Genomic DNA, 26615 nt, shown 5'->3' with positions numbered 1-26615 from the left:
ATATATATATACAATATATATATATATATATATATATATATATTATAAGTGTAGCATTCATATATTCATAAATTTCATATATCAAAATCAGCTTTATTCGCCAAGTGTGCGCAAACACACAAGGAATTTGTTGCTTTTTTAAGAAGCTCTTGGTACATACATGCATACATACATACATACATATATACATATCTGACATGAGAACAGAAACATTTAAATAAGACTTAACAATAAATAATTATGTATATGAATATGCCTATTTTATTGAATAATCACTGAGAAATCAGGTTATGCTGGAGTTTCTTTACCCGGCCACCACCACCTCCAGATCCCCGTCTCCATCCACATCCGTCACTGCCATCCCATAATTCCGCTGGGTGGGGTTGTGAAGAGCATCAGGAGGCAGAACCGTATCCGTGGTGACGGAGAACATGGGCTGAGCTTGAGAGAGAGCTGACAGAGCCAAACCGAGGAGACACGCCCACCACATCCTCATCTCCACCTGTCAATCAAACAGTGTTCACACTTTAGCTTCATAATCATGCGATTAAATGTAATGTGAAAAGCATTTATGACATTGCTTACACAGCATATGGATATGAAAACATAAATAAGATCATGCAATTATATTTAAATTCAACTGAAAGAAAGAAAAGGTTGGCAAGGATGCAAAACAGAACAAATATGTTGTTTTGCGTTACAGAAAACAGAGACATTCAGAGCAGATCTAAGCAAACCAAAGCGACATGATAGGACAGTATTGTTCATACATTTGTAAGTCACCATCACCTCAATAGAGAGAACTGTTATTTTAGCTTTGCAAGTAAATAATAATGTGCCAAATCCACCTGTCGTGCTGACTGGGCTGGATTATAGTGGATACTCACGCGCTCAGAGTTTCCAATACGTGGCTTGTCTCAAAAGCTTGGAAAATTATGTGTGATTTCCGTTTTCTATGGTGTATATTTGCTCCTTACACAACTTCAATGCAGCCGCCTTACACAAGCGCTTGTGTAAGCGACTGTCCAATCACTGTCAAGTATTTTAAATACTGTGTCGGTCCGACCAATCACAAGCCCGCAAGTGAAAAGAGGGCGTTAACGACGCTGGAATCAGCATGCAGATGTGTTACGTCCCTAACAAACCCAAACAAATACTTGTTTTACTCATTAAATTTAAAATCATTTTAATTGACCAAATATAATCATGTTTGCTTGTATTGTTTATAATTGTAATATTAATTGTGCATAATTGTACAGTAGCATTTGTTGCTGAAAAACGTATCACAAGTACTGATAGCTTATCATACTTGGCAATGATTTTTAGTGATTAATGGAATTATTTTTTTAATGCTTTATTTATTCATTGCCACAAGAACAAGAGGTATTACATATTCACATGATCAAAATAACATTAGCTGCCAGAGAAAAAAGAAAGGAAGAAAATTACATAGATTTCAATGCTTTCAGAGCATTACATGTTTTCAGTGTTTTTTTGTTTTTTGTTTGTTCCAAGAGATTTACATATAATTTAAAGTCATTTATAAAATATGAAAAATTTGGTCTACATTGAGCCCACTTCTTCTTATGTATATGGAATTTTCCTAACAAAATAAACAAATGTATATGTTGTTCTTTACATTTCAAATTATAAAAAAGTACATCAGATATACACATTTCTATCATACACTCAAATTTTCTGTTAATATAGAATTCCAAATCCTTCCAAAATAATCATGAGTAAATACAATGGAAAAAAAAAAAGATGCAAAATAGTTTCTTTTTCTTGACCACAAAATTCACAGGTATACGAAAATATTAAGCTTAAATCTTTCCAAAACATGCTTAGCAGGATAAATTATTTTAGCAGGATAAATTATTATTGTATAATACTTATACAAGTATTTTGAAAGACACTTCCTTAATTTTATTATTGATACAAAACTTATTTGGCAGTTGATAAAACATTTATTATGCATCGCTTAGGATAGACGTCGCTTCTAAACTACACTCATAATAATAAACTACAACTCCCATAATAGACTTCCCGACCGTGACGTCATGGCGTCCGTACGTCTCCAAACATCCGGGTCATGGTTTCGGCGAGCTGAAACATACAGAGATGTAAGTAGAAGTAAACTGCGAATAATTTCCTCTACAAATGTCAACATACTGTCCTGGAATATTTTGATGTTACTATCAGTACATATTAGTTGTTTTGAAAAGATAATTCGGGCTTCTCAATGCTGGTGTCACGGTCAGTAGATTTGTGTTTATGTTATGAACGCTTACTATTTAAAAAATGTCTTGCATTGTTGTCATTTGATTTGTTATGTGTTATCTTGTAAGTTAAAATGATTTTGCATTGCTCATCCAACCTCGTTTAGAAATGTCAGTTATAAATAATGAAAACGACGAATTTAAATAATAAGTTATACACGAATGTTGTAAAATCACATTATTATTATTATTTCTTGTCTGTGTAACACGCTGGGAATGAAAGAGCAAGTTTTGGCCAATTAAGTTACATTATATACATGCAGGCATTTTACATTTACATGGATCCCTCTAACAGTGTGCTGATATGCTACTCTAAAAACAGCATTTGTCCTCTTTACACTCATTGACACACTTTCTTGCACAGATCCCTATGGAGACTGAAGCAGCTCAGCCAGAAGAGGGGTCCAAAACTGCGGCTCCGCCCCGAACGAAAAAACCCGCCATGGAAATCTACGTGCCCAAGAAACGCCAGGCCGAGAAGATGGAGAAGCCTCAGGCAGGCGGTGACAAGAAATCCAGACCCAGGCCCCGGTACACCGACAAGGCCCACAAGAACAAGAAGGACAAAGCCAAAGCGACAGAGACCCCAAACGGAGAGGTAAAACCGGATGATGGGGGGCGGGAGGAGGGAGATAAAGAAAACCTAAACATGCACACAGTTAAAGAGGAGGAGTCTAGAGATGATACGGACAATGTATCCAGAACTATGAACACACCAGAGGACACAGGTAGTGCACTAGAACATGATGGGGTGCCAAAAGAGGAGGAGGATGAAGGGGAGGACTGGGATTCTTTCTTTAATGATGATGGTGACTGTCTTGACCCACATTTAATGGAGGAGGTAAGAGTTACAAAAACGATTCGATCCTTCCACTGATTTTTGAGTGACTTGCACCTTTAAAGGGATAGTTCACTTAAAAATGAAAATCCTGTCATTAATTACTCGCCCTCATGTCGTTCCAAACCCGTAAGACCTCCGTTTATCATCAGAACACAAATTAAGATATTTTTGATGAAAAGCTTTCTGACCCTCGATAGACAGCAACACAACTGACACATTCAAGGCCCAGAAAGCTAGTAAGGACTTTAGGGCCTTTCGCACCGCTTTAGTTCCAGAACTAAATGTACAGTACTAAAGTACTGGGACGATTTTGCACGAACTATTTCCCAGTACCATTTAAAGGGTTGTATTCGCACCGACAGTGTGTACTAAGAAGTGACGTAAGCCGGTCGACAGCGACGTCATTTGTGTGCTGCGTTCAACAACAGAAACAAAGAAGAACAACGTTAACAACAGGAGAACTATTTTAAAAATGTCCTTACTACCTTTCTGGGCCTTGAATGTGTCAGTTGTGTTGCTGTCTATGCAGGGTCAGAAAGTTCTCAGATTTAATCAAAAATATCTTAATTTATGTTCCGAAGATGAACGAAGGTCTTACGGGTTTGGAATGATGTGAGGGTGAGTAATTAATGACAGAACTTCTATTTTTGGGTGAACTATCCCTTTAATGATGATATAATGAACTGAGATGCATTAGCCGGGGTTTGTGCTCAGGTTTGATTCTTCTTCTTTTTCAGATGTCTCTTAAGGAGGGCCGCAAGAAGCCGTCTATACAGGAGCCACTCTTCGACTACTATAATTGGACGCCGGAGGAGGAGGTGGAGCTTCGGGAAGATGAGCTGTCACACATCGTGGAGATTTACCACTTCCCGTCTGAGTTCAAGACGGAGGACTTGATCAGATCCTTCAGCTCGTTCCAGTGCGTCAAGCTCCGCTCATGAATCACAATGATTTCATAACATCTACTGCTCGGCTTTCCAAACCGAGGGTTGATGAAAAGATAATAACTGATTAAATCAAATCAACATTTAAATAAATAAATCAAACTAAATCTGAAATAGCAACATGTCTTGTCAAATCAAAGGCTGTAATTACATTAAAGGGATAGTTCACCAAACAATTTAATTTGCTGAAAGTTTACTTATCAAGATGTAGACGAGTTTGTTTCTTCATCAGAACAAATTGGGAGAAATTTTGCATTACTTGCTCAGCAATGTAAAAAAGCTGTGTGTTTGTAAGAAACAAATCCATCATTAATATTTTTTAACTTTGACCCATTGCTTCTGACTAAAATGTATAGTCTTCTATTCATAGTATTGCTTATTTTTGAGAAAACTGCCAAAATAAAAGCTTAAACACTGAAAGTTGAGAATTTAAGGTATAAATATTTGTATTGTAACTGGTAACAATATATAATATATATATAATGCCAGTGTCATTAAATTATTGAAATATTAACTTAAAATCTCTGGAGGGCTTCAAGTAAATTTTTATGTATTTAATGTATTATATATATATATATATATATATACACACACACACTATATATATATATACACACATATATTGCCCAGTATATACATATACATACTGTATATAAGGGTTTTGGCTGACAAAATGTTGTTATTGATCATATGTGTGTTTTTCAGGCAGAAGGGGTTTGACATCAAGTGGATTGATGACACTCATGCCCTGGGTTTGTTCTCCAGTCCCATCGCAGGTCAGTGTGTTCTCCAGAAGCTGTGAATGGCTTTATGATGCCTATAAGATCTCTGGAGTCAATCGCTGGTGGACCTGGAGGAAAACAGCATGACGGTATTAACTTCTGTGATGTGTTTGAAGACCTGAAATTGTCTGAGGAAGATCTGTGAAAAAGAAACCAAAGAGTTTGAAGAGTAGAAATGGCACTTTTTCAAATGTTTATCTAATACAGCAATTTTTGGTTATAATTTTTGTTTGTTTTTCAAGTGAATTGATTGCTAGCTAATGTATGTTTATATAAAACCTATCCAGCTTATTCTTTATTCGCATTACACATTCAAAACATTGATAAGTTACATTAATATAATTATATATAATATAACATTGATGTATCTGTAAGTTGCTTTGGATAAAAGCATCTGCTAAATGACTAAATAGAAACGATAAGCCCCCAAAATGAGAAACCTTGTCCTTTTCTTGTATATACGTGTGTTTGTGTAGCTCGTGATGCTCTGAGGATGAAGAACCCTATGATGAAGGTCAGGCCTCTCTCCAAATCATCAAACGCCACTAAAGCCAAAGCACGCAGCTGCTCCGGTACACCTGCTCTCTTATTCACTCATGCCTGAACTATTCTGAGCCTGTTTTGTGCATCCATCACAAATTAATTCATAAATCAAACCTGACTGTCTCTGTGTAGATTACCTGCTGCCGGCTAAACAGCGTCCTCAGACGAGTGCGGCTCTGGCACGCCGCCTGGTGATCGGGGCTCTGGGTGTGAAGAGTAACCAGACCAGAGAAGAGCGAGAGGCCGAGAAGAACAAACTACGGCAGGCGAGAGGTGACATGTTATTCTCAGGTTCTTCTATTGCTGGACTGGTAAAAACGGATTTATTTGATCTGTTTTCTCGTCAGAACAAAAGCACTTGGCTGCTGAGCAGCGGGAAGACGTCTCGGAGGGCAAATGAAGACAGGTTTGTGTTTTTGTGAACTATGAAGCGTTTTGATTTGATCATCAGTTCAGGTCTGAAGTGGTTTATCTCTGGGTTTGGGGTCTGAAGGAGTGGGACCTTCAGCAGGACTACTGCCAAACCAGCACGGTCTGAACCAAAGCCACAAGAACAGGGACACGGGGGGTTCATCGAAGCGAAGTGTGAGAGCCACACACTGCAACAGGGACGTTTTGTAATTTTATATCTTCCCTCTTGAGATTTGTTTTGAACTGAACTTTTCCCTGTAAATGTTTGATTGGTTTCAGTTTTGGAAAGGCCATTTTAATTATTTTAATGTATTTTTGTGAAAATGTTTTTATTTTTGCTGACTAAAACAAACTACATCACATCAGTGTGATTTCAGTTTATTTTTATTTTTTGCTTCAGTAAAGAGAAAAGTCGACACTAAATCTGATAATGTCTTTCATGCCACTTTTGTAAATGAGGGAATCTCAAAATGTCAACTCAAAAAAAAAAATTATAATAATAGGTCAAGCATCATGGTAGTACTTGTACTGCCATAAATTGCATATTTTTCAATGAAAATTGAATTACAGTGACTATTTTCTAAATCCTAATTGAGAATTGCAATATGGTTGTAAAAATAGGCTTTTTTGTAAGAATGACAGTAGACTAAAGTCAATTGTGAACATTTTATTTAATACCAATCAAGTATTTTGCAAACCATCAGCACATTCTAACAGAACTTTTTTTTGTATATGTTCTTTCATTATTACTGTAAATACTGTGCTGTTGTTTATCCACAAAAGGTTTTGTTCAGCTACTAAATTGACAGATGCACTTTTTCATGTGTCTGTTGTTCGCAGATGTTGGTGCACTTGAATTCCCAGCTCTGCTCTGAATAAAAATGTTCAAATCTTTCTCTAAAATATCATTCATGGATAGGTAATGTAAGTCTTTAGCATTTTCCAGTATGTGCAATTATTTGCATTAATGTTTGCCTACAAAACCACCACTGGCTCTGCACCCCTTTACCTAAATTCATTACTTCAGACTTATGTGCCTCTAGAAGCTTGCGTTCTGCAAGTGAACGTTGCTTTATTGTTCATCTCGAAGAGGCACAAAATCACTTTCACAGACTTTGAAATTAAATGTTCCCTCCTGGTGGAATGACCTGCCCAACTCAATCCGAGCAGCTGAGTCCTTAACCATCTTCAAGAATTGGCTAAAAACACATCTGTTCCATCTTTATTTGACCCTCTTAACTGTAGCACTCTCTATTCTAATAATATTCTTAAAAAAAAAAAAAAGAAGAAAAAAAACTTGTCCCTTTTAGGCTTGCACTCTATTAATTTACTGCTTGTTTTCTTTATAAAAAAACCCAAAACAACTAACATTAGCTTCCCTAATCTTTTTGTATTTTATCTATTTGTTTTCTCTTTATTTATTATACAATTAACAAAAGCAAAAAAGGTCTCTAACATTAGCTTGCTGTATTCTTTTTTTCTATTGTTTTCTTTTTATTATATAATAAAAAAATAACTTGCTACGTGTACTGCGTTAAGCTGAGACTTGTTATAGCACTTGCATATCATTGCTCTTTTGTTGATTTTGATTGCTTCCATTGTCCTCATTTGTAAGTCGCTTTGGATAAAAGTGTCTGCTAAATGTAATGTAAATGTAATTAGGTTAGTTTTGCAGCATTTGTTGGGGCTACACTTTATAAACGTTCATTACAAGACCTACAACTATAGATTTTAGTCAAAAGTAGCTATATTTAATTTCTGAAAGGAAAGAAAACGAGGCTCTTAGGCATTTAAGTACAGTGCGTTTAATGGACTGTACTTGTTTAACGAACGTTTAGCTATCAAAACTTATGAAAAAAAACTTTAAATAAATCTACTACACGAAACGGGCTTTAAAATTGTGAAAAGTTCTAGGAACTTAATACAGTGCGTGCCATTGTAAAGATTGTAGTCTGTCCCCCAAAGCCTTGATTTCATTACTGTAAAAAATTAAAAATGGCGTCTAACCTGAGTAAGCGTCCACACCAACGGTCAAAAACGTTCTGTGCGTTATAAAACGCTTCAACCGCTGGTGGATTCTGATTGGCTGTCAACGTCTTTATCGTGCAGTAATTAAAAACATTAAGTCACTGGAACAATATAGTTTCTCTGTGACGCTATCGTTATAGGTGGTGTGGACTTCACTATTCTCATCGATAGAACAATTATCAAAATGGTATTGTTATAGATGGTGTGAATGAATGATAACTCGTTTAATGCCTTGAATTTTATGCGAGCAGCTATTGGTAGCCAGTTAGCAATGTGGTCTGAGAAAGTCAGCTGATCATCAATCATAACTCCAAGGTTTCTGGCTGTTTTTGAAGGAGTTATGGTTGATGTGCCTAACTGGATGGTGAAATTGTGATGAAACGATGGGTTTGATGGAACCACAAGCAGTTCTGTCTTGAGTGGAAGGTGATGGTCCTTTATCCAGCAAGAAACATCTGTTAGACAAGCTGAGATGCGAGCAGCTATCGTCAGATCATCAGGATGGAATGAGAGGTAGAGTTGAGTGTCATCAGTATAACAGTGATAAGAAAAGCCATGTTTCTGAATGACAGAACGTAGTGATGCCATGTAGACAGAGAAGAGGTCCAAGAACTGAGCCCTGAGGCACCCCAGTAGTTAGATGTTGTGACTTGGACACCTCACCAAGATAACTTGAAGGACCTATCAGAGAGGTAAGACTCAAACCACTGGAGCGCGGTTCCTGAGATGCCCTTTGCCAATAGGGTTGACAGGAGAATCTGGTGGTTAACCATGTCAAAAGCAGCGGACAGATCCAGCAAGATAAGTATAGAAAATTTGGAAGCCACTCTTGCCAGTCTTAGGGCTTCAACAACTGAGAGCAAGGCAGTCTCTGTCGAATGTCCACTTCTCAGACTGGTTACTGTCGAGGAGGTTGTTCTGTGTGAGAAAGGCAGAGACTTGGTTGAACACAGCTTGTTCAAGTGTTTCTGCAATGAAAGGAAGGGAAACCGGTCTGTAGTTCTCTAAAAGAGATGGGCAAGAGATGGGTTTCTTAAGTAGTGGGGTTATACAAGCCTGTCTAAATGCTGAGGGAAAAACACAACTGAGACTAATTACGTAATCTAATAGTCTGAATTTAAAACAGTGATGCTCAAACCAGCGGTCAAAAAAAAAAAAGGGGGTAACACTTTATTTTAGGGTCTCTTAACTAGTTGCTTATTAGCATGCATATTACTAGAATATTAGCCATTTATTAGTAATAATTAAGCACATATTAATGCGTTATTCTACATGACCTTATTCTACAACCCTAATCCTACCCAATACTTAAACTTAACTACCTTGCTAACTATTAATAAGCAGCAAATTAGGAATTTGAGGGAAAAATCAAGTTAGTGAATAAGTGTTCCCTATTCTAAAGTGTTACCAAAAAAAAAGAATAGAATGCCATTGAAGCACATTTTCATTTCAAATCAATCTTTTAACTTTTTTTGGCATTAGAATGCAGAAAAGGGAATTTGATAAAGAATATCACAAATAAGAAAAAAAGTTAGATATTGTAATATTTACTTTCATCCCATAACCCTTAATAAAGTTTTTGGCCCTTTATAGAGAGATGTTTGGGCGGCTCTTTTAGTTCCCAACCAGAATGAGCAAAAGTAATGGTGATGCTTGCCTTTCAAAAACTAGACCGTCAACAAAAACACTTTCAGACGGAACACTGGTCATGTGATCAGATGAGGATTTTGTAATGTTTATTTTGTAGTTTTTAAAAACAAGCAGTAAAAAAAAAAAGCATACAATTTATATATTTATAACATCATGACTTCCAATAACTTGGGAAGGGAAAAAAAAAGAAAAAAAGAAACCCTCTTTTCACAGAGTGAGGAGCAACACTGCTTGAGTTTCAGTATCGGAACACACTCGCGCACACACACACACACACGAGACACACTCACACAGAGACTGAAACCCCAGTTGATATCACAGGAAAAAAATTTATCACAAAAACTCACTAAATGAAAAGAACACGTTAAACAATGGGAATGTTCCAGCTCAAAATCAACTTAAAAGGACTAAAAGCAAAAAGGCATTAAAAAAAAAAAAAAAAGACATGGTTACTCATTGAGTTTGAAACACAGTAGTTATTAACACCTGAAGATTCTCTAAATGGACCGGTTTCCTAAACAAAAAAAAAATTTTTTTAATGCAAAAACAGGAAGTGCACGCTCATGTGAGGAAGTTAGAAGCATTCCCTTGTGTCTCCTGACCATGAGTCACACTGACGAGAGGAAGAGGAGGGATGAAGCGTTTGTTGAGGGGAAGGCAGAGTTTGAGTTTAGTCCATCAGCGCTTGTGGATCCAGCAAAAACCAGAAGGAGAAACAAGAGCATTTGAAGCCGTAACGTTTCATAAAGACAGAAATCCAGCTTCAGAGGAGAAAGAGAGTCACAGAGCTTTTCAGCTGGACACGAGAAAGAAAGGGAAGAGGGAAGAGCAGAAGTCCTTTTGTCAGAGGAGAGTGAGAGGATGGAGGGAAGGAGCCAGACGGACGAGAGCTCAACAACAGTCACTTCACTGCGCCTGAGGAGAGACGAGAAGTCACCGTCATCACTGCATGTAGAAACACAAAACTATAGCCACTGAACTTCTGCATGTATCATTGTTTATAATTATAATTAACAGATATTCTATTGAATGTTGTGTATATGCATAATTAACAAAAGAAATAAAATACATACTATTTAATTTCTATAAAATTAATAGAATGTTTCATATTGAGTTTTAAGTTGGCAAACAAACTTTAAAGGGGTCATGACATGAGAAATCAAATTTGCCTTGATCTTTTGGCATACAAGAGGTCTTCGTACCATTAAAACAACCTGCTAGTTTCATAGCGTAAAACATCCTCCTCATTATAAACAAAGCATTTAACCAAGCTCCAAAATTGTCTCGTTTTGGATCCAAAAGGCAAAGTGTCGTCTGCATAAACACTGCCTCCTCCAGAGCCACCGTCGTTCAGTTGCTAACGGCTGCCTCTCGATCACGCTTAATCAGTGTGGCATCCGGTTAAAAGCAAATAGAAATGACAATCACTGCCACTGTCTTGTCTACACTGGATACAGTATACAGATGAGCGTTGACTTTCTGACAGTCCATGTGCTGGAGTCTGTCGTCAATCAGACAAATGAAGTGAAAGAATGTTCACTTTGTTTGGTTTAAACACCTGGTTCGCGTCTATGTACAGATATCAGAAGGATCCCAGCGTAAGGAACAAGTGGATAGTTTATTTTTACTGCCACCCCGGATCATGTTTTGTAAACGAGGCACAGTGTCATGGAGTTCACAAGGAAAAAATTGTTGAAAGATGAAGCAGATGAACTAGATCTGACTGCAGCTGCAAGACAAACCGTAAGTAAATGATTTCATAATGCTTTGTCTGGAAATTACGGTTTTATTTTATTTTTTTTATTATATTGTCAAAACTAGAGATCGACCGATATATCGATTTGCCAAAAATTTTCCCGATATTTAAGCATTTTACCATAATCGGATATCGGTTTTGTAATATCGGATTCACCGATAAACGCCACCATCTTGTGGGTGTTTTGAGAATTGCGCGCAGGATTGCCATTGCAGCGCGTCTGAGGGGAAACAAGGCAACAACAACGGCATGCAGGTACTTGATTTGCTGTAGTTAGTAAACTTTATTTAACATACATTACATAAATGCCTGCTATGTAGTTTATGCAGCTTGGCTCTAAGAAATAGAGACCAACTCACGGAGTCACGTAGATAATCCGTCAAGATCCTCTCCCAATAAAGACGTAACTTTGCACGAGTTAAATACAGCCATGAATGAGTGCATGTTGTAAATTAAAGCGCTGAATTTAATTCTCTCTCTGTTGTATATTTGCTCATCATTAGTCTCTAACCTCTCTAGGTTAGCCTCTCTATTAGTCTCTAGCCGCTTTCATATTGCTGTTCACTCAGCGGGTTGATGCTCAGGAAATGCTCCAGCACGGCCACCGCATGTAACTTTTAACAAGATTCACTTGTTTAAAACACCCTAAATTGTATTAACATTTACTATATAACCATTATTTCGCTAATAAACATCTAAATAAATACAACTCTATGGAAATTAATTATCTCCACGAGCGATCGCAGTTTGAGTATAGTTCTGTGTAAATGCACAGATAAACCGCGCTGTCAGCAGGCATTTCATAACTGGAATGTTATCAGAATTATTAATAATGTTTTTGTCCTTCTAGATTGAGAAATGCAATAAAATATGTTGTGTTTGTTATATTCCAATATTCCAGAGAATATTATTCAGTGAATTATTCTTGACTCCGTAGCTATTAAACAGCTTATAAACCTACTAAAACTGTAGTTTAAAAATGAAGTTGATACGACTCCTGTCCTTCATTTATTTTCTCCATTTGAAAACATTAGACATTCTACATTTATTTTGCTTATTGTTAATGTTAGTGTTGTTGCTGTTTTTTATAAATAAAATGTTTTTTATTGTTGTAATATGAAGATTAAATTTAACGTGAAAGACTGCTAATTTTCAACACTTAAAAAAAAAAAAAAGACTGAAAAGAGGAAAAACCAAAGTGAAGTATGTTCTTACTTCACGCAGTCATTTATTTACTTTATAATAGTAAATAAATATTGGTTCTGCATATCGGTTACATAAACATGCAAATAACTGGTATCGTATCGTTATAAAAAAATCAATATTGGTCGATCACTAGTCAAAACACTCAAACCAAGCAATAGCAACGGGGTGTTGATACCGTTTCCTATGCGATGACGTCGGCCAATCATAACAGTGGCCGATTACTGACGAGCCTTAAAGGACACAACCCTTAAAAACAGGTCATTGTAGAGAGAGGTTCAAAATTTACTTCTCTCTCTGTTGTATATTTGCTCATCATTAGTCTCGTGAAGCCGCTTTCATATTGCTGTTCCCTCACCGGGTTGATGCTCAGGAAATGCTCCAGCACGGCCACTGCATGTAACTTTTAACAAGATTCCCTTGTTTAAAACACCCTAAATTGTATTAACATTTACTATATAACCATTATTTCGCTAATAAACATCTAAATAAATACAACTCTATGGAAATTAATTATCTCCACGAGCGATCGCAGTTTGAGTATAGTTCTGTGTAAATGCACAGATAAACCGCGCTGTCAGCAGGCATTTCATAACTGGAATGTTATCAGAATTATTAATAATGTTTTTGTCCTTCTAGATTGAGAAATGCAATAAAATATGTTGTGTTTGTTATATTCCAATATTCCAGAGAATATTATTCAGTGAATTATTCTTGACTCCGTAGCTATTAAACAGCTTATAAACCTACTAAAACTGTAGTTTAAAAATGAAGTTGATACGACTCCTGTCCTTCATTTATTTTCTCCATTTGAAAACATTAGACATTCTACATTTATTTTGCTTATTGTTAATGTTAGTGTTGTTGCTGTTTTTTATAAATAAAATGTTTTTTATTGTTGTAATATGAAGATTAAATTTAACGTGAAAGACTGCTAATTTTCAACACTTAAAAAAAAAAAAAAAGACTGAAAAGAGGAAAAACCAAAGTGAAGTATGTTCTTACTTCACGCAGTCATTTATTTACTTTATAATAGTAAATAAATATTGGTTCTGCATATCGGTTACATAAACATGCAAATAACTGGTATCGTATCGTTATAAAAAAATCAATATTGGTCGATCACTAGTCAAAACACTCAAACCAAGCAATAGCAACGGGGTGTTGATACCGTTTCCTATGCGATGACGTCGGCCAATCATAACAGTGGCCGATTACTGACGAGCCTTAAAGGACACAACCCTTAAAAACAGGTCATTGTAGAGAGAGGTTCAAAATGAGGGTTGAAAATCATTTGTCCACACATTTGCTTTTTTGTGCAAAAAGCTTCATTAACACAAGTAAACCTCAAGGAACATATATATAAAAAAATCCATGTCATGACCCCTTTAATAGTGTGACTAAATGGCTGTAATTTCACCTTCAGCATCAAAAACAAATATTTGTCAGGTAAAATGTCAAACAACTTTAAACTAGTTAAATGATTACTTTGAAGATTAGATGCAAGATGTAGAGTAATTATGCAATCTACATGCCATCAAAGGCTGTTCAGACACATATAAACCTGTGATTAGTGTGTGAGTGTGTGTGTGTACCTGTTGGCCCTGTGGTGTGGCGCCCGGCTGTCCCGCGGCCTGTCCCGTCTGTCCGTAATAAGCAGCCTGCTGTCTGTAGTATTCGGCCCATGCAGCGCTGTAGTCCGTCTGTCCCGCTGCTGCAGCTCCCGGGGCTTGAGCTCCTCCCGCGGCGGGAGCAGCGCCTCCTCCTGCTGCAGCTGATAAGAGTCTCAGCATCAAAACACTGATCTGCCAGCACATTCATTCACATGCATTTCTCTACTATTTAACAAACACAACGAGGAATGAGCGCTCGTACCCATCTTTTTGTAGTACTCCTCCCAGGCCTTGGTGTAGTCAGGCTGGGCGGCTCCAGGAGCAGCTTGGCTCTGGTCAGCAGGAGCGGGAGCGGCTGGTTGAGCTGCAGGCGTCTGTCCGGGCATGGCGGCCCCTCCGGGCTGCTGGTAGTACTGTGCGTAATAAGCCGCCCACGCCGCATTATGATCCGCTGCTGCTTTAGCTGAGAGAAACAGACAGAAATCCCCTTTATACTTCAGATACTCAGCAACTTACAGAGACGAGCAGAGCCTCAGGATAAATGAGATCAAATTAATGCGAATTAAAATAAAATCACTAAATTTAAAAGGAACCATACACCCCTTTTTTTTTTTTAAGTTAAAAAGCTTGGGGACAGTTCGTTTTTTTTCTTTTTTTAGAGAAATTAATATTTAGTAAGACGACGATCTGCGTGAATAACATTAAATGACAGTTATTTTAGTATCACTGATACACAAATATACTTTTAACTGGATTTGTATTTATTTTCATATTTTCTGTATTCACCAAGTTCAGCTAAAGTTTCATTAATTTTGTAGTGCCTGTCATCTTTTTTTAGTTTATATAGTTTTCAGCAATCTATTTATTGGTTTTAGTTTCTTTAGATATTGTAGTACTTTGAGTTAAATTAAAACGACAACATTGCTTTGGCAACTGGCTGAAATAGTTATGTTTTAATTTAGTTAATATTTTACAAAAGATTCCTATTTTAAATAAATCATGGTTTCCAAAAAAAAAAGCGGCAGCACAACTGCTTTAGGCTGGCCGCACACTAGACGATTTTCAAATCTTAAACGATTTTAAAACCATGGGAGACCACAGACATGAAGACAGTTCAACCGATTTTTAGCCTTATAATCCTCTGAACGCAGACACTAGACGATTCGACCAGACCGTAAGACCACACACACTTGTCGATTGTAGGAACGATTTCACAGTGACACGAGATCTCACGGAGACTCGCGAGACCAAACATGACTAGAGAAGAAAAACAAATAAAGGACAATCAACATTGTCAGCTGGTTCTCCTGGCACACGTTCTGTTTGACAGTGAAAAACACAGTATAACAACGAATATGGGTGATGTTCTCAGTACTCTGCTTTTATGGCATGTTTGTGGCTGCCACGTTTCAGCTATAGAAGCACGCAACATCTGGTAGGTGACGCTTGCTCTCTCTCATTGACTATCGCGGCTACACGTCAGAGGCTGCCCGAGCAAGTGTCATAAATATCAAACATGTTTGATATTCACGATTTGAGTTTGGCGACGCTCCGTCTCGATCGGGAGCAGATAAATAATTGTAATGACACCACACAATAGAGGATTTTTTGGACAAAAAAAACGTTTGCGACAAGTCTCGAATTGGGCCACACCCTCCGATCGTTCGGGGATGAAAATCAGGTTTAAAATGGTCTAGTGTGCGGCCAGCCTTAAACAGCTGTTCTGAAAATTCAGCGTTGATCACAGGAATTCATTACATTTTAAAATATATTTCAATAGAAAGGAGTTACAATTGTTTTTAGTGCTGTCAAACGATTAATCGCAATTAATCACATCCTAATTAAAAGTTTGTTTACATAATATGTGTGTGTACTAGGGATGGGTATCGTTTACATTTAATCGATACAGATATCGATACTGCTTATCGATACCGGTATTTATCGATCCTGTTATCGATACTATTTGGTGCAAAAAGATAAATTTACATTTAGTCATTTAGCAGACGCTTTTATCCAAAGCGACTTACAAATGAGGACAATAGAAGCAGTCAAAACTAACAAGAGAGCAACAATATATACAGTAAGTGCAAATGACAAGTCTTGGTTAGCCTAACGCAGTACACGTAGCAAGGTATGTGTGTAATATTATATATATATATAAAAATACATACAAAGAAAAACAAGTAGATAGAATAGAAAGCTAGTGTTTGTTGTTTTTTAAAATAAAGAATAAAAAAGATAAATATAGATAAAGTAGAATTAAAATAGAATAGAAATTGTTAGAGTTAGAGGGTCAAATAAAAGGTACATAAATATACATACATATACATATATATATACATACATATACACTTCAGTCAAGAGCAGCAAGTTATTTTTCTCTTTGTGTTTTATTTTATTAACATTAAAGGAATAGTTCACCCAAAAATGAAAATTGTGTCATTTACTCACTCTCAAGTCGTTTTAAACCTGAATGAGTTTCTTTTTTCTGTTGAACATAAGTTTATTTTGAAGAATGTGGCAAACTAAACAGTTGCTGGTCCCCAGTGACTTTCATATTCTCAGCAACTGTTTGGTTACCCACATTCTTCAAAATATCTTCTTGTGTTCAGCACAAGAATACAAATTAATACGGGTTTGGTACAACATGACTGAGTAAATTATGACAAATTAAATTTGTGGGTGAACTATCCCTTTAATCACAATCAGCAGCATGTTTAGTAGCTACTGTCCCTTTAAGAGCTGCATGCATGTTTTTCTCTCAAATGTTTACTTTAGACATAGCTGTGTATATGTAAACCTTGTGTGTTTTTGACAGTATTAGCGCAATCAAACGATAAAGTCATCAGGTGCAGTTTGACCGGCCTTTTAGTGTACGGACGCTTCGGGTGTAACTGTTACGCGCTCTGAATAAGCACATGTTAGAACAGCACGCAAATGAAACTTTTAATCGGCAAGGCTTTAAAGCACACGCAAATAATGTACTTTTGTGATTGCAAATAAGTGCAGTGTCTCGTGAGTGTAACTCTACCGAATCAACGTTTGATGTGAATGTCTCGCGAGTTGCAGTTGGAGCCGGGAGACATAGCCTAATACAGTGCATTGCTTGAGGTAGAGGTTGTATTTTGTTCGTAAAGGTTTCATTATATTACTAGTGTTACCTCTTTTGTTCACTATTACACTACTGCATATATTGCATCTGACACTGGTGTCACTTAGTTTTGTAACATGAGCCCACACTTTCGAACGTTTCACTCTTGCCGCGATGACTGATTGCACGCAAACACACACCACACATGCGCATGGACATCACACGCACGTCGAGCAAACCTCGGCCACATCATTCAGTGAAGGGAAATGATAAGCACCAGCTTCTAATTCGTTGTTAAAATTGAAGCATACGGAGATAAAACAAAACTACGCAAATATCGATAACGGTATCGTTTGTCGACTTATCGGTAGTCCGGTATTGAGCCAATTACGTCCAAAAACAAAATATGAGTTCTCGGTACCCATCCCTAGTATGTACGGTGTATATTTATTATTTATATACAAATACACACACATGCACATATATATTTAAGAGGCAAATGTTATGTTTATATAGTAAATATATTTATACAACAGTTCGTTCTGGTTCTCAAATCTGATTGGTTGAGGCCCGTGAGATATTGTACTGGTATCGCTACAGGAACGCCCTTTCACAATTTTGTATCACTCCGCGTGTTCTAGCCGGGTCTGTTTTTTTTTTTTAAATTCTTCACTGAGCTAATCGTAGAGTACGTTAGTTAATATAAAGAAATGTCTAGCTTCGCGGTCTCTCTCCCTCTCTCTCATTTGGATGCACGTCTTGCCGCATTGTTTCTCTCTTATAACCTCATTATTTATCACTAATAACCTAACTGAAGCAGCACATGCCCTTGATACGAAGCGATACCGGCTCTATATCAGCGGCTGTGATGGCCTCGTGCCTCTGGCCTAATCACAGCCGCTGATATAGAGTCGGTATCGCCCTCGTACTCGAGTGATATTGCTCATATATAATATAAATTACATGAATACATTTTGAAAATATTTACATGCATATATTTATATTTATGTATTCATATACATAAATATACACAGTACACATTATGCAAACAAAAACTTTTATTTTTGGATGCGATTAATCGTTTGACAGCACTTTTTTTTTAAACCGTATTTTTGATCAAATGCAGCCTTGGCAGGGCTCCAGACTGCGACTAAAACGGTCGCATTTGCAACCAAAAATATTAATTTCTGAGTTACATTTTTGCTGAGGTTGCCACTGGCAACTATATACATTTTGCATGTTATGACAATGTTTTCCTGATTGTTTTGCGATCATAGGTTTTGTTCACATATTAAACGGAGACGATGCGCATCAGTTTGTGGAGGAAAAAATAAAAACCCGTTTCAAACAGTCCTCATCTCTGCAGCACACCTGCTAAAAGCAGCACAGTTGTGCAGCGCGAGAGAGATCGAAATGACGGAGACGTGCAAGTAAAAGTGCACAAAAGCAGTGTCTATTTCGTGCACAACTTGAACAAACTACAACAGGTAAAGCCGTCAGCTGTGTGGATACTGTCAATATTATTAACAATTATTGTTTATCATCATTACTAATATGGCTTCCTATCAAGATATTAGTCTATATGCGGTGTTCTGTTAATGCGCGAACTTCATATTAGCCTATTTGTAGAGCACTTGCCATCCAGTAATCGCAAAAAACTTTGTGCTGTTACTTTTTAATAAAGTATCAGCTTTAAAAGTCAAATTCATAACGAAATTAACAATAAATACAGTTTTGGCGCTCTTTAATGCGACAGGCGCGATCGCTTTAGTGCCTCAGTTCAAGCAGCAAGTGAACCCATTATAACTTTCTCTACTAGTACGAAATGAACATGAATCAACATCAAAAGGTAGGCTAATTTTATGAGCCTACAGTACAACTTACTGAAATGTCTCATGCAATCGCTCATTCAGTGTTTCAAACTGCGCAAAACGTGTAAAGCTTGTAAACATTGCCACGTAACACATTTACCTCAGAATAACCATTCGGTGTCCGTAAGCTCATCAGTCAGCTAGAAAAATAACTATAAAGAAGAGCATTTTGCTATATTTAGACACTATTGCATATTAATAGTTTTACTTAACCTGTTGTCAATATAAGAAATGCAAGAATGCAAGCTAAAGATAAAATTCAACACGTCCTATAAAATTGCATGTTACTAATGAAGAAAAACCGACTGGATGTGTGAAAGACATGACAACATTTCTATTGGATGCATTGAGGAGCCCAAACTACACTGTAAAAAGCGATCAGTTGACTTTGCTTTTAAAAAATTGAGGAAACCTGTTGCCTTAACTTATTTCTTTATGCATGAAGTTTATTTACTTAACTAAGTGAACTTGACAATTCTGAGTTACACTGGCAAATAACAGTTTGAAAATGTGTTGTGTTCACTTTTTATTTTAGGTTGGACTAACTTAAATTGATTAAATTGCAATTACTTAAGTGTACACTCAATGGCCAAGTGATGCTTATGGTCCATGATATTGGTACAGATTCTGTGTAATAAACAGTTCTTTGTGACTGTATATTTCAAGTTGAAAAGACGTTTAGTTCCCACTTTAAGTGAACCTTAGTTCCCAGGTCATCGACAAGATGGATTAAAATGCTGATAAATTCAAGAAAAGATGACAAACACATGACAGTATGATTGAAATGTTAAAATACGTCTGTGGCACCTAAAAAAATAATTTGGCGCCAAAGTTTTTTTCTTATAGGAGCCAATGGCTCCTTACTCAATTTTTTTTGTCTGGAGCCCTGCTTGGTGAGCAGAAGACACTTTCAAAAACATAAAAAAAAAACTACTGACCTCAACTTTAAATAGTATTATTAAATTATTAAATAAGAAGTATTTTTTTAAATACCTGTATAATAATGGTAGTACTTGTCAAACTGCATTTAGTGTATTTTACAAATTGGAATAAATTTATTACTATAATTTAAAGTTAAAATAAAAAAAATCCATGACTTTAAGATGCAATGTGACCTGAGCATGAGAACTTGAACAGACATGTGATTGTAGTAGCATAAGGCACTCAATTAGTTTCATTACGTGCTAGAATCCTATCAAGACACACAAACACTGAAAGCGTCAGTACAAAAAGACTCACTGGGATCATGTGGCTGCCACTGCTGGTACGTGTTTCCCCAGCCCTGAGGATACTGACCGCCAGGAGGACCACCGCTGGAGACACACAGAGAGAACCACTGTGAGCATGTGCAAACTAAACCTGGAAAGCCAAACATCAACCCTTTCCCTGAAGCTGATTTCCCATTAAAGTAGTACTAACTGTGGAGGTCCACCAGGGGGTCCGGGCTGGTACGGGTTCGGGTTGTAGGGGCCCATGGGTCCAGCAGGGCCCGGTCCGCCCGGTCCACCCGGTCCAGGTCCAACAGGGCACAGGGGACCCTACGAGGAGAAGCAGACCAGTTAAAGCCAGCAAACACTAGGGCTGTGTTCGATTGGACGATGTATCGTCACAGAGATTTGACGATACGAGTATCAATACAGCAGTCTAAGTATCGATATCACAGCATGTGCACAGCAGAGGACCGTGCTTAATTTGAATACAAGAACAGTGTTTAAAACGGTGCACGGTCTCTAAAAGTGCAAAGTTTCTAAAAATAATTATGAATAGAGTATAATATATAGGCTACAACTAAGTTTAATCTGGCCACAGAGGAACATAACTGGGTTGCCTGATATGAAGAGACGCAGTCCCCGAAACAAAGCTTAAATTCAACTCAAGTTTATTTGTATAGCGCTTTTCACAATGCAAATCGTTGCAAAGCAGCTTTACAGAAAATTAAAGCTTCTACATTATATTTAGTAGTAGCTTATCAGTGGTGACGATCTCAAGTTGATGTCCATATGGCAGAAATGTATGGTAAAAATCAAGCAGTTAGTTAATGACATGCACTTTAATCAAACAGATGGTGAACACTATTAACAGCAATGATTATATGTTGCGATCAAACTTATAGCAAAATTTAGTAGTTTTGTAGGTTGTCTGAGGGTTGGCATCATCTCTTCTCGGGTGTTCGGTCATCTCAGGTCTTTGTAAGGGTTGGACACAGCTTCACACTTGCACAGTACGCAATTATCTGCCAAGTGTGATATTTTTGTCAACCTGGCAACCATGAGTACACGCTCTCTCTCCACTGTGGAGATAAAAGTGCTGGCTTTCTGAAAACACTGGTAAGCTTGCAGTTTAGCCATTACCTTTGCCTATATGGTTATACTGTGGTACAGTTATGGAGGCCCTTCATAATGCAGAGGTCAACTACCTGTCTGGAACGCGACCCAGACCACCTCCTGAAGTGGTTTGAGCGACTGGATTTAAATGCGTTTCAGAGAGCATTTACACCTGGTCTTTTCACGATCGGATAGCTATCCGATTAGATAAAATGCATGAAGTGACCAGGTGTAAACAGCCCCTTAGTGCAGTCCTGTATCGGGATACATATCGTATCTTTGCTGGTGATACACAGCCCTAGCAAACTCCTAGATAACGCACGGAAGCAGTGTTCTACCTCCACAGAAGCAGGGTACAGTACCTCGATCTTGTCCTCGATCAGCTGTTTGGCGTGGTCGATCTGCTGAGGAGATCCCCGGATGATAAACATTTTGAAGTTGGGGTCGCCGTTGGGCGGAGGCTGGCGCGAGATCTCCACGAAGGCGCCCGTCTCCTGGTTGATGGCCTTCACGTTCTCGCCACCTCGGCCGATCACCAGACCGCATTTGTGGGCGGGGATTGAAAAGGTCATCTCGCTGCCAGGAGGGCCCCAGTTGCCTGGACCACGCCCCCTGCCACGCCCACCCGGAGGCATGCCTGTGCCCGGAGGACCCTGACGCACAGAACAGAGATTACCCAAAGCAACCAAACACAGATGGAATCCAGTCAGAAAAACAGAACTAGCTGTGAAACAGTCACTTCACCAGCATTTCATCAGTTCAACTGAGAAAAACTACCATGTCATATACAGAAACGCAAAGGTAGTAATAATACCACAACTTGAAGCAACATAACTTTATTTCCTCCATGATTAATATTATCAGTAAACCTCTGTTGTGCATCACTTTGAATAAAAATTATTTAATAATTACTCTTAAAATACAATGTTCTATGCCTTCATTTGACTGATACACACACACACATATAAGTATTAAATCATACATACAGAATTTTTTTTTGGTTTTTGACATACCAGCATCTATGACTTGTATATTTTCATGACAAGATCAATGTAATTTAAAAGAAACTAATATTAATAACATGCTGTAGTAATGGAGAAAACAACTGACAACCAACTCACCACCTTATAACAAACATAAGATTTTTCATTTCAGTATTTGACTTAATTGGAAAAATAAATTATTCCAGGTGAAACATGCAAAAAAATCTGTTAGATAACTTTCAGTAAAAATGTTACTTAACAGAAAAATTCAAACAGAACTTCTAAGAAAAAAAAAAAAAAAAACATATATCGATCTCATCTATTATTGTAAGAGTTAAAAATATTAAGTTAATATTAAGTTTTAGGACTTCAATTGATTAAACATGCTTTTTGCTATTAAAATTAAACATTAAAACAAAATCCAGAACATTTTAAAATGGAAGACAAAATTAGTAAAAAGTAAAACTTTAATTTGGTCCCAAAAATTTAATTAAGAAAATAAAGAAATACATATACTCCTAATAAACTGAAAGTTTCATGATTTCAATTAATTACTTTTTAATTAGTATAATTTAAATTGCACCCTTGAAACAATCCAGAAAAAAAAGAAAAAAGAATTTAGAAATAAAAATAAAACTGAATTTAGGAAAGAAATACTGATTTCATAGAGCGCTGACTGTAAGCATATTGGAGATGAATGTGAGCATCACTCACCCCTCCTCCTTCCTCTCGTACTCGGATGCTCTGCAGAAGTTCGTTGATGATACTGGCGGCGTGTTCGCAGCGGTCCGGAGGACCCACTATGTGAGCGATCTTTTCTGGACCGCTACCGTCATCTACAGAGAGAAGAAATATGTTATGCACTGTAATATCGTAAAACAGAGTTTAATAAGAACCTGAAAGTCTAAACACCTGGTTTAAACTGTATCCTCACGCCAGCATCGTTCTGAATCTTCTTGATCATCTCTCCGCTTCGGCCAATCACGACGCCCACAGAGTGACGCGGAACAGGCACCTGTCCATTCAGAATGAGACGCCATCACACATTTCAAATGGAAAACAAGCTGCAATGTAAATGATTAAATCAACGCCGCACCTCCATTCCTCCACCTATTTGAGAGCCGTACTCATTTCTGTCGAAGCCGGGATGATCCCGCTCTCGCAGAATCTCCTGCACCATCTCACGCGCTTGCTACAGAGAGAAATGACACACCAACCCTGAGCGCCAATATCTTAACTGGCTTGTTAGAGGTACAATAGGTCATAAAAGAGAAGAACAAACAAAACAAGGAACAGTAACAGGTGAGACGAGAAATGGAGAAAACGGTCACACCTGGACTTTGTAAGGATCTCCAATGATGCGCAAAGGTTTGTCCATGTTTGGCCCCTGAGAAGCGTCCTGAATCAAAATCATCTTCACGCCAGCGCGCTCCTGAAACACAAACATGTAGAGAAGATGACTAAGAACTGCCTATTAGCATTCAAAATGTATATATTTCGGTAATATTGTGAACTATTACAACAATTTAAAATAACGGTCTTATATTAAAATGTAATTTATTCCTGTAATCAAAGCTGTATTTTCAGCATCATTACTCTAGTCTTCAGTGTCACATGATGCTTCAGAAATCACTCTAATATGCTGATTTGCTGCTCAAGAAACATTTCTGATTATTATCAATGTTGAAAACAGTTGTGCTGCTGAATATTTGTGAAAACTATGATACGTTTTTTCTTTAAATAGAAAGTTCAAAAGAACAGCATTTATTTGGTACAGAAATCTTGTGCAACATTATAAAATATAAATATTTAATGCATCCTTGCAGAATAAAAGCATTAATTTCTTTAAAAAGAAAAGTGACAAAGCCCTACTTCCCTCCAACTACCCACAATCCTCAAGATCAGGGGTGTCAAACTCTATTCCTGGAGGGACGGAGCCCTGCAGAGTTTTGTTCCAACCCTGCTCCAACACGCATACCATGCAGTTTTCAAATAAGCCTAGGAGGACGTGATTAGTTGGATCAGGTGTTTAATAAGGGTTGAATCTAAACTGTGCAGGGCTCCGGCCCTCCAGGAATTGAGTTTGACACCCCTGCTCTAGATAAAAGCCTCTGCACTCACAGACGGGCACAAACTCTACCTGCAGCTGTTTAATGGTCTCTCCTCCTTTGCCGATGATGAGACCCGCTTTCCCTGGCGGAATGATCATTTCCTGCATGTGGCCGCTCCCATTGGTCGACTCGTGGAAGGAGGGAGGCGTGCCCCGCCCCCGAGAGACGATGTCATCCAGCAGCATTTTGGCCTTCCTGCATGGACAGGTCAAGAGGTCAAACCAACATCAAACAGATCCACACTGAAGTTAAACGTGTGAGTAAGCGCAAACATACTGGATGGCTTCAGGGCCGCCGGTGAGAGAGACACTCCTGTCTGGAAGACCGCCGCTGTCTGAACACACAAAACCAACATGTTACATCACGCCTCATACCTCTAAACACGCTAATATCAAAAACAGAGGAGAGAAAAGCCCACTTGACTCATCTGAACCAGAGTTTGACTCACCTGGAGCGATCTGAACTTTACAGCCAGACTCCTGCTGGATCTTACTGATCTGCTCTCCACCCCGACCAATGACTACAAACACACAACATTATTCACTGGGTGTATAATTATAACAATAAACAGATTGTAGCATGTCAACCTCCAGTAGAAGGGTGAATCTCAAAGAACACGTTCAGATCCACGTTTCAACCCCGCTAAACTTTGTGTGTGAATAAACATTTAGAAAACACACACAAATTAAATTATTATGTAATATATAATACGCACATAATATAGCAAGAATATAAGAAAAGAATATTAAATATTGTACATATATACATTAAACACAAATATATATACATATATATTAGGGCTCGAGAGCAACGTCTGTACTTCCTCAACAGGGGGAACAGCCACTTTTTGGTTGTTAAAAAAAGGTACGCTCGTTCAAAACAGTTGCATTCGATCCTTCGCTGGCTGTGCTGATTTAAATCTAGCGGTTCTGTTGTGTTTGTGTCGCAAGTTCAGTGACGCAGGTAGTGACGATTCTCTCCGGCCAATCCGTGATCAGCAGAGTTTACACGTCATGTGTTGGTAACGGTACGGTTCGCTTGGAACCCCAACCGAAGTGGTACTAAAAAAAGTACCAGGTACCAGGTACTGTACCCAGTGGAAAACCCCCCAAAAGTGAACTGTACCGAGCCGTACCATGCAGTGGAAAAGCGCCATAAGAGAATGCATTTAAACAATCAGTCCAAAACAGCGCTAATATAAAGGAAACCAGGCTGATTACATCAGAGATTGCAGAGAGAACAGAGACTCGTGTTGCATTTTCAGTTAATTATTCATTTCAGTGTGTTTCGCTTTTACGAGCTCGGTCATATTCTGTGATTGTCTCTGAAGAGCGCAAGCTCTTGCACGTCGCGCTGTGTGAAGTATTCTCAACACATCCCACCGCTGTATGGCCAAATGAGACGCAAACTATGCTTTCTCGACTGGATAACCAGTCTCGCTAGTAAAGTTTTGATGGAAAGACGACTGCGGTGGCATACAGGAGTCGTACAGTACAGTAAGCACGCGTGAGTCAGTTATAATTAGTGGTCGACCGATATTGGTTTTTTGACAGCCGATATCTTAAGCAGTGTGGCCGATGGCTGATATAAAGCCAATATAATTAATTATTTTAATTCATATTTAAGAAATTTGAAAACATTTGAAAATGGATTAAAAAATAAACGTGTAAAATAAACATACTTGTACTCTAGAAGACAAAAGTAATTTTACATATAAATATTTAATAAAAATCTAATTAAAAAGGAAGTAAATACTGTAACCAGCAGGGCACTCAGTATTCTGGGAAGTTTGACAAGATCTCAACTACATTCGACTAAGTCTGCAAGGTTTGTGAAATTAAATGTTCATTAGTCATTCAAAGATTTGTTTAAATTATATAAATGCGTATTTGTGGAATGCTAACAGCAAACGAGAAAGTATTATAATGTTTGCCTTTAATAATATTAAAGCAATCGTTATAATGCTTTTTTGTATACATTTGAATTCCTTTAACAGTTCTATCTGATTATTAGATTGACTTCTATCCGTATTAGACAGAACTGAATGACAACAGCGAACAAGAGGGAGAATGTGAGCACTGTGTGCTCAGGCGCTGCCACAGCCGCTCTCAGCGCAGTCAAAATAAAAGTCCTGCCTCGAACACATCGGCCAAACAGAAAAACTTATCGGCCAATGCCGATATTT

The 26615-nt window shown here is 37.7% G+C and overlaps 3 protein-coding genes across 6 annotated transcripts in view; 1 reads left to right on the top strand and 2 right to left on the bottom strand.

Annotated features, from left to right (window-relative positions):
• crtac1a (cartilage acidic protein 1a) overlaps nucleotides 1–990 on the bottom strand; it is an 8052-nt gene extending 7062 nt beyond the window's left edge. For both annotated transcript variants that reach the window (XM_016502673.1, XM_016502674.1), the window contains exons 1-2: nucleotides 888–990; nucleotides 309–502 (exon numbers count right to left, since the gene is read on the bottom strand). In XM_016502673.1, the coding sequence (XP_016358159.1) occupies nucleotides 309–496 (188 nt within the window). In that variant the 5' untranslated portion in view covers nucleotides 497–502; nucleotides 888–990. The remainder of the gene's footprint in view (nucleotides 1–308; nucleotides 503–887) is intronic.
• A 1069-nt stretch (nucleotides 991–2059) lies between these two features.
• Nucleotides 2060–6695, top strand: LOC107700850 (coiled-coil domain-containing protein R3HCC1L-like). Of its 3 annotated transcripts, none has more exons than XR_001635583.1 (9): nucleotides 2060–2123; nucleotides 2644–3120; nucleotides 3858–4039; nucleotides 4770–4840; nucleotides 5323–5418; nucleotides 5522–5662; nucleotides 5737–5795; nucleotides 5883–6072; nucleotides 6178–6695. XR_001635583.1 is itself a non-coding variant. In XM_016502675.1 (8 exons), the coding sequence occupies exons 1-7, from the start codon at nucleotides 2061–2063 to the stop codon at nucleotides 5787–5789; spliced, it is 1083 nt and encodes a 360-aa protein (XP_016358161.1). In that variant the 5' UTR covers nucleotide 2060; the 3' UTR covers nucleotides 5790–5795; nucleotides 5883–6149. The 3 variants fall into 3 exon arrangements, 1 of the variants encoding a protein (XP_016358161.1); XR_001635584.1 differs by lacking the exon at nucleotides 2060–2123 and adding an exon at nucleotides 2130–2256; XM_016502675.1 differs by lacking the exon at nucleotides 6178–6695 and having other exon boundaries at nucleotides 5883–6149.
• Nucleotides 6696–9976: 3281 nt separating this feature from the next.
• The window catches only part of LOC107700847 (far upstream element-binding protein 2-like), a 20487-nt gene continuing 3848 nt past the window's right edge, over nucleotides 9977–26615 (bottom strand). Inside the window, exons 6-18 of the mRNA XM_016502671.1 lie at nucleotides 24879–24950; nucleotides 24707–24764; nucleotides 24460–24625; nucleotides 23653–23751; nucleotides 23416–23511; nucleotides 23232–23334; nucleotides 23034–23155; nucleotides 21699–21989; nucleotides 20432–20550; nucleotides 20252–20325; nucleotides 14313–14513; nucleotides 14033–14211; nucleotides 9977–10393 (exon numbers count right to left, since the gene is read on the bottom strand). Of these exons, the coding sequence (XP_016358157.1) occupies nucleotides 10385–10393; nucleotides 14033–14211; nucleotides 14313–14513; nucleotides 20252–20325; nucleotides 20432–20550; nucleotides 21699–21989; nucleotides 23034–23155; nucleotides 23232–23334; nucleotides 23416–23511; nucleotides 23653–23751; nucleotides 24460–24625; nucleotides 24707–24764; nucleotides 24879–24950 (1589 nt within the window). The 3' untranslated portion in view covers nucleotides 9977–10384. The remainder of the gene's footprint in view (nucleotides 10394–14032; nucleotides 14212–14312; nucleotides 14514–20251; nucleotides 20326–20431; nucleotides 20551–21698; nucleotides 21990–23033; nucleotides 23156–23231; nucleotides 23335–23415; nucleotides 23512–23652; nucleotides 23752–24459; nucleotides 24626–24706; nucleotides 24765–24878; nucleotides 24951–26615) is intronic.

This window comes from Sinocyclocheilus anshuiensis, unplaced genomic scaffold (genome assembly GCF_001515605.1).
Source record: "Sinocyclocheilus anshuiensis isolate Anshui unplaced genomic scaffold, SAMN03320099.WGS_v1.1 scaffold1127, whole genome shotgun sequence".
In the NCBI taxonomy this organism is placed as follows: Eukaryota; Metazoa; Chordata; class Actinopteri; order Cypriniformes; family Cyprinidae; genus Sinocyclocheilus; species Sinocyclocheilus anshuiensis.
Note: the sequence above shows the minus strand (reverse complement) of the source record. Positions and strands in the feature narration are given on the sequence as shown.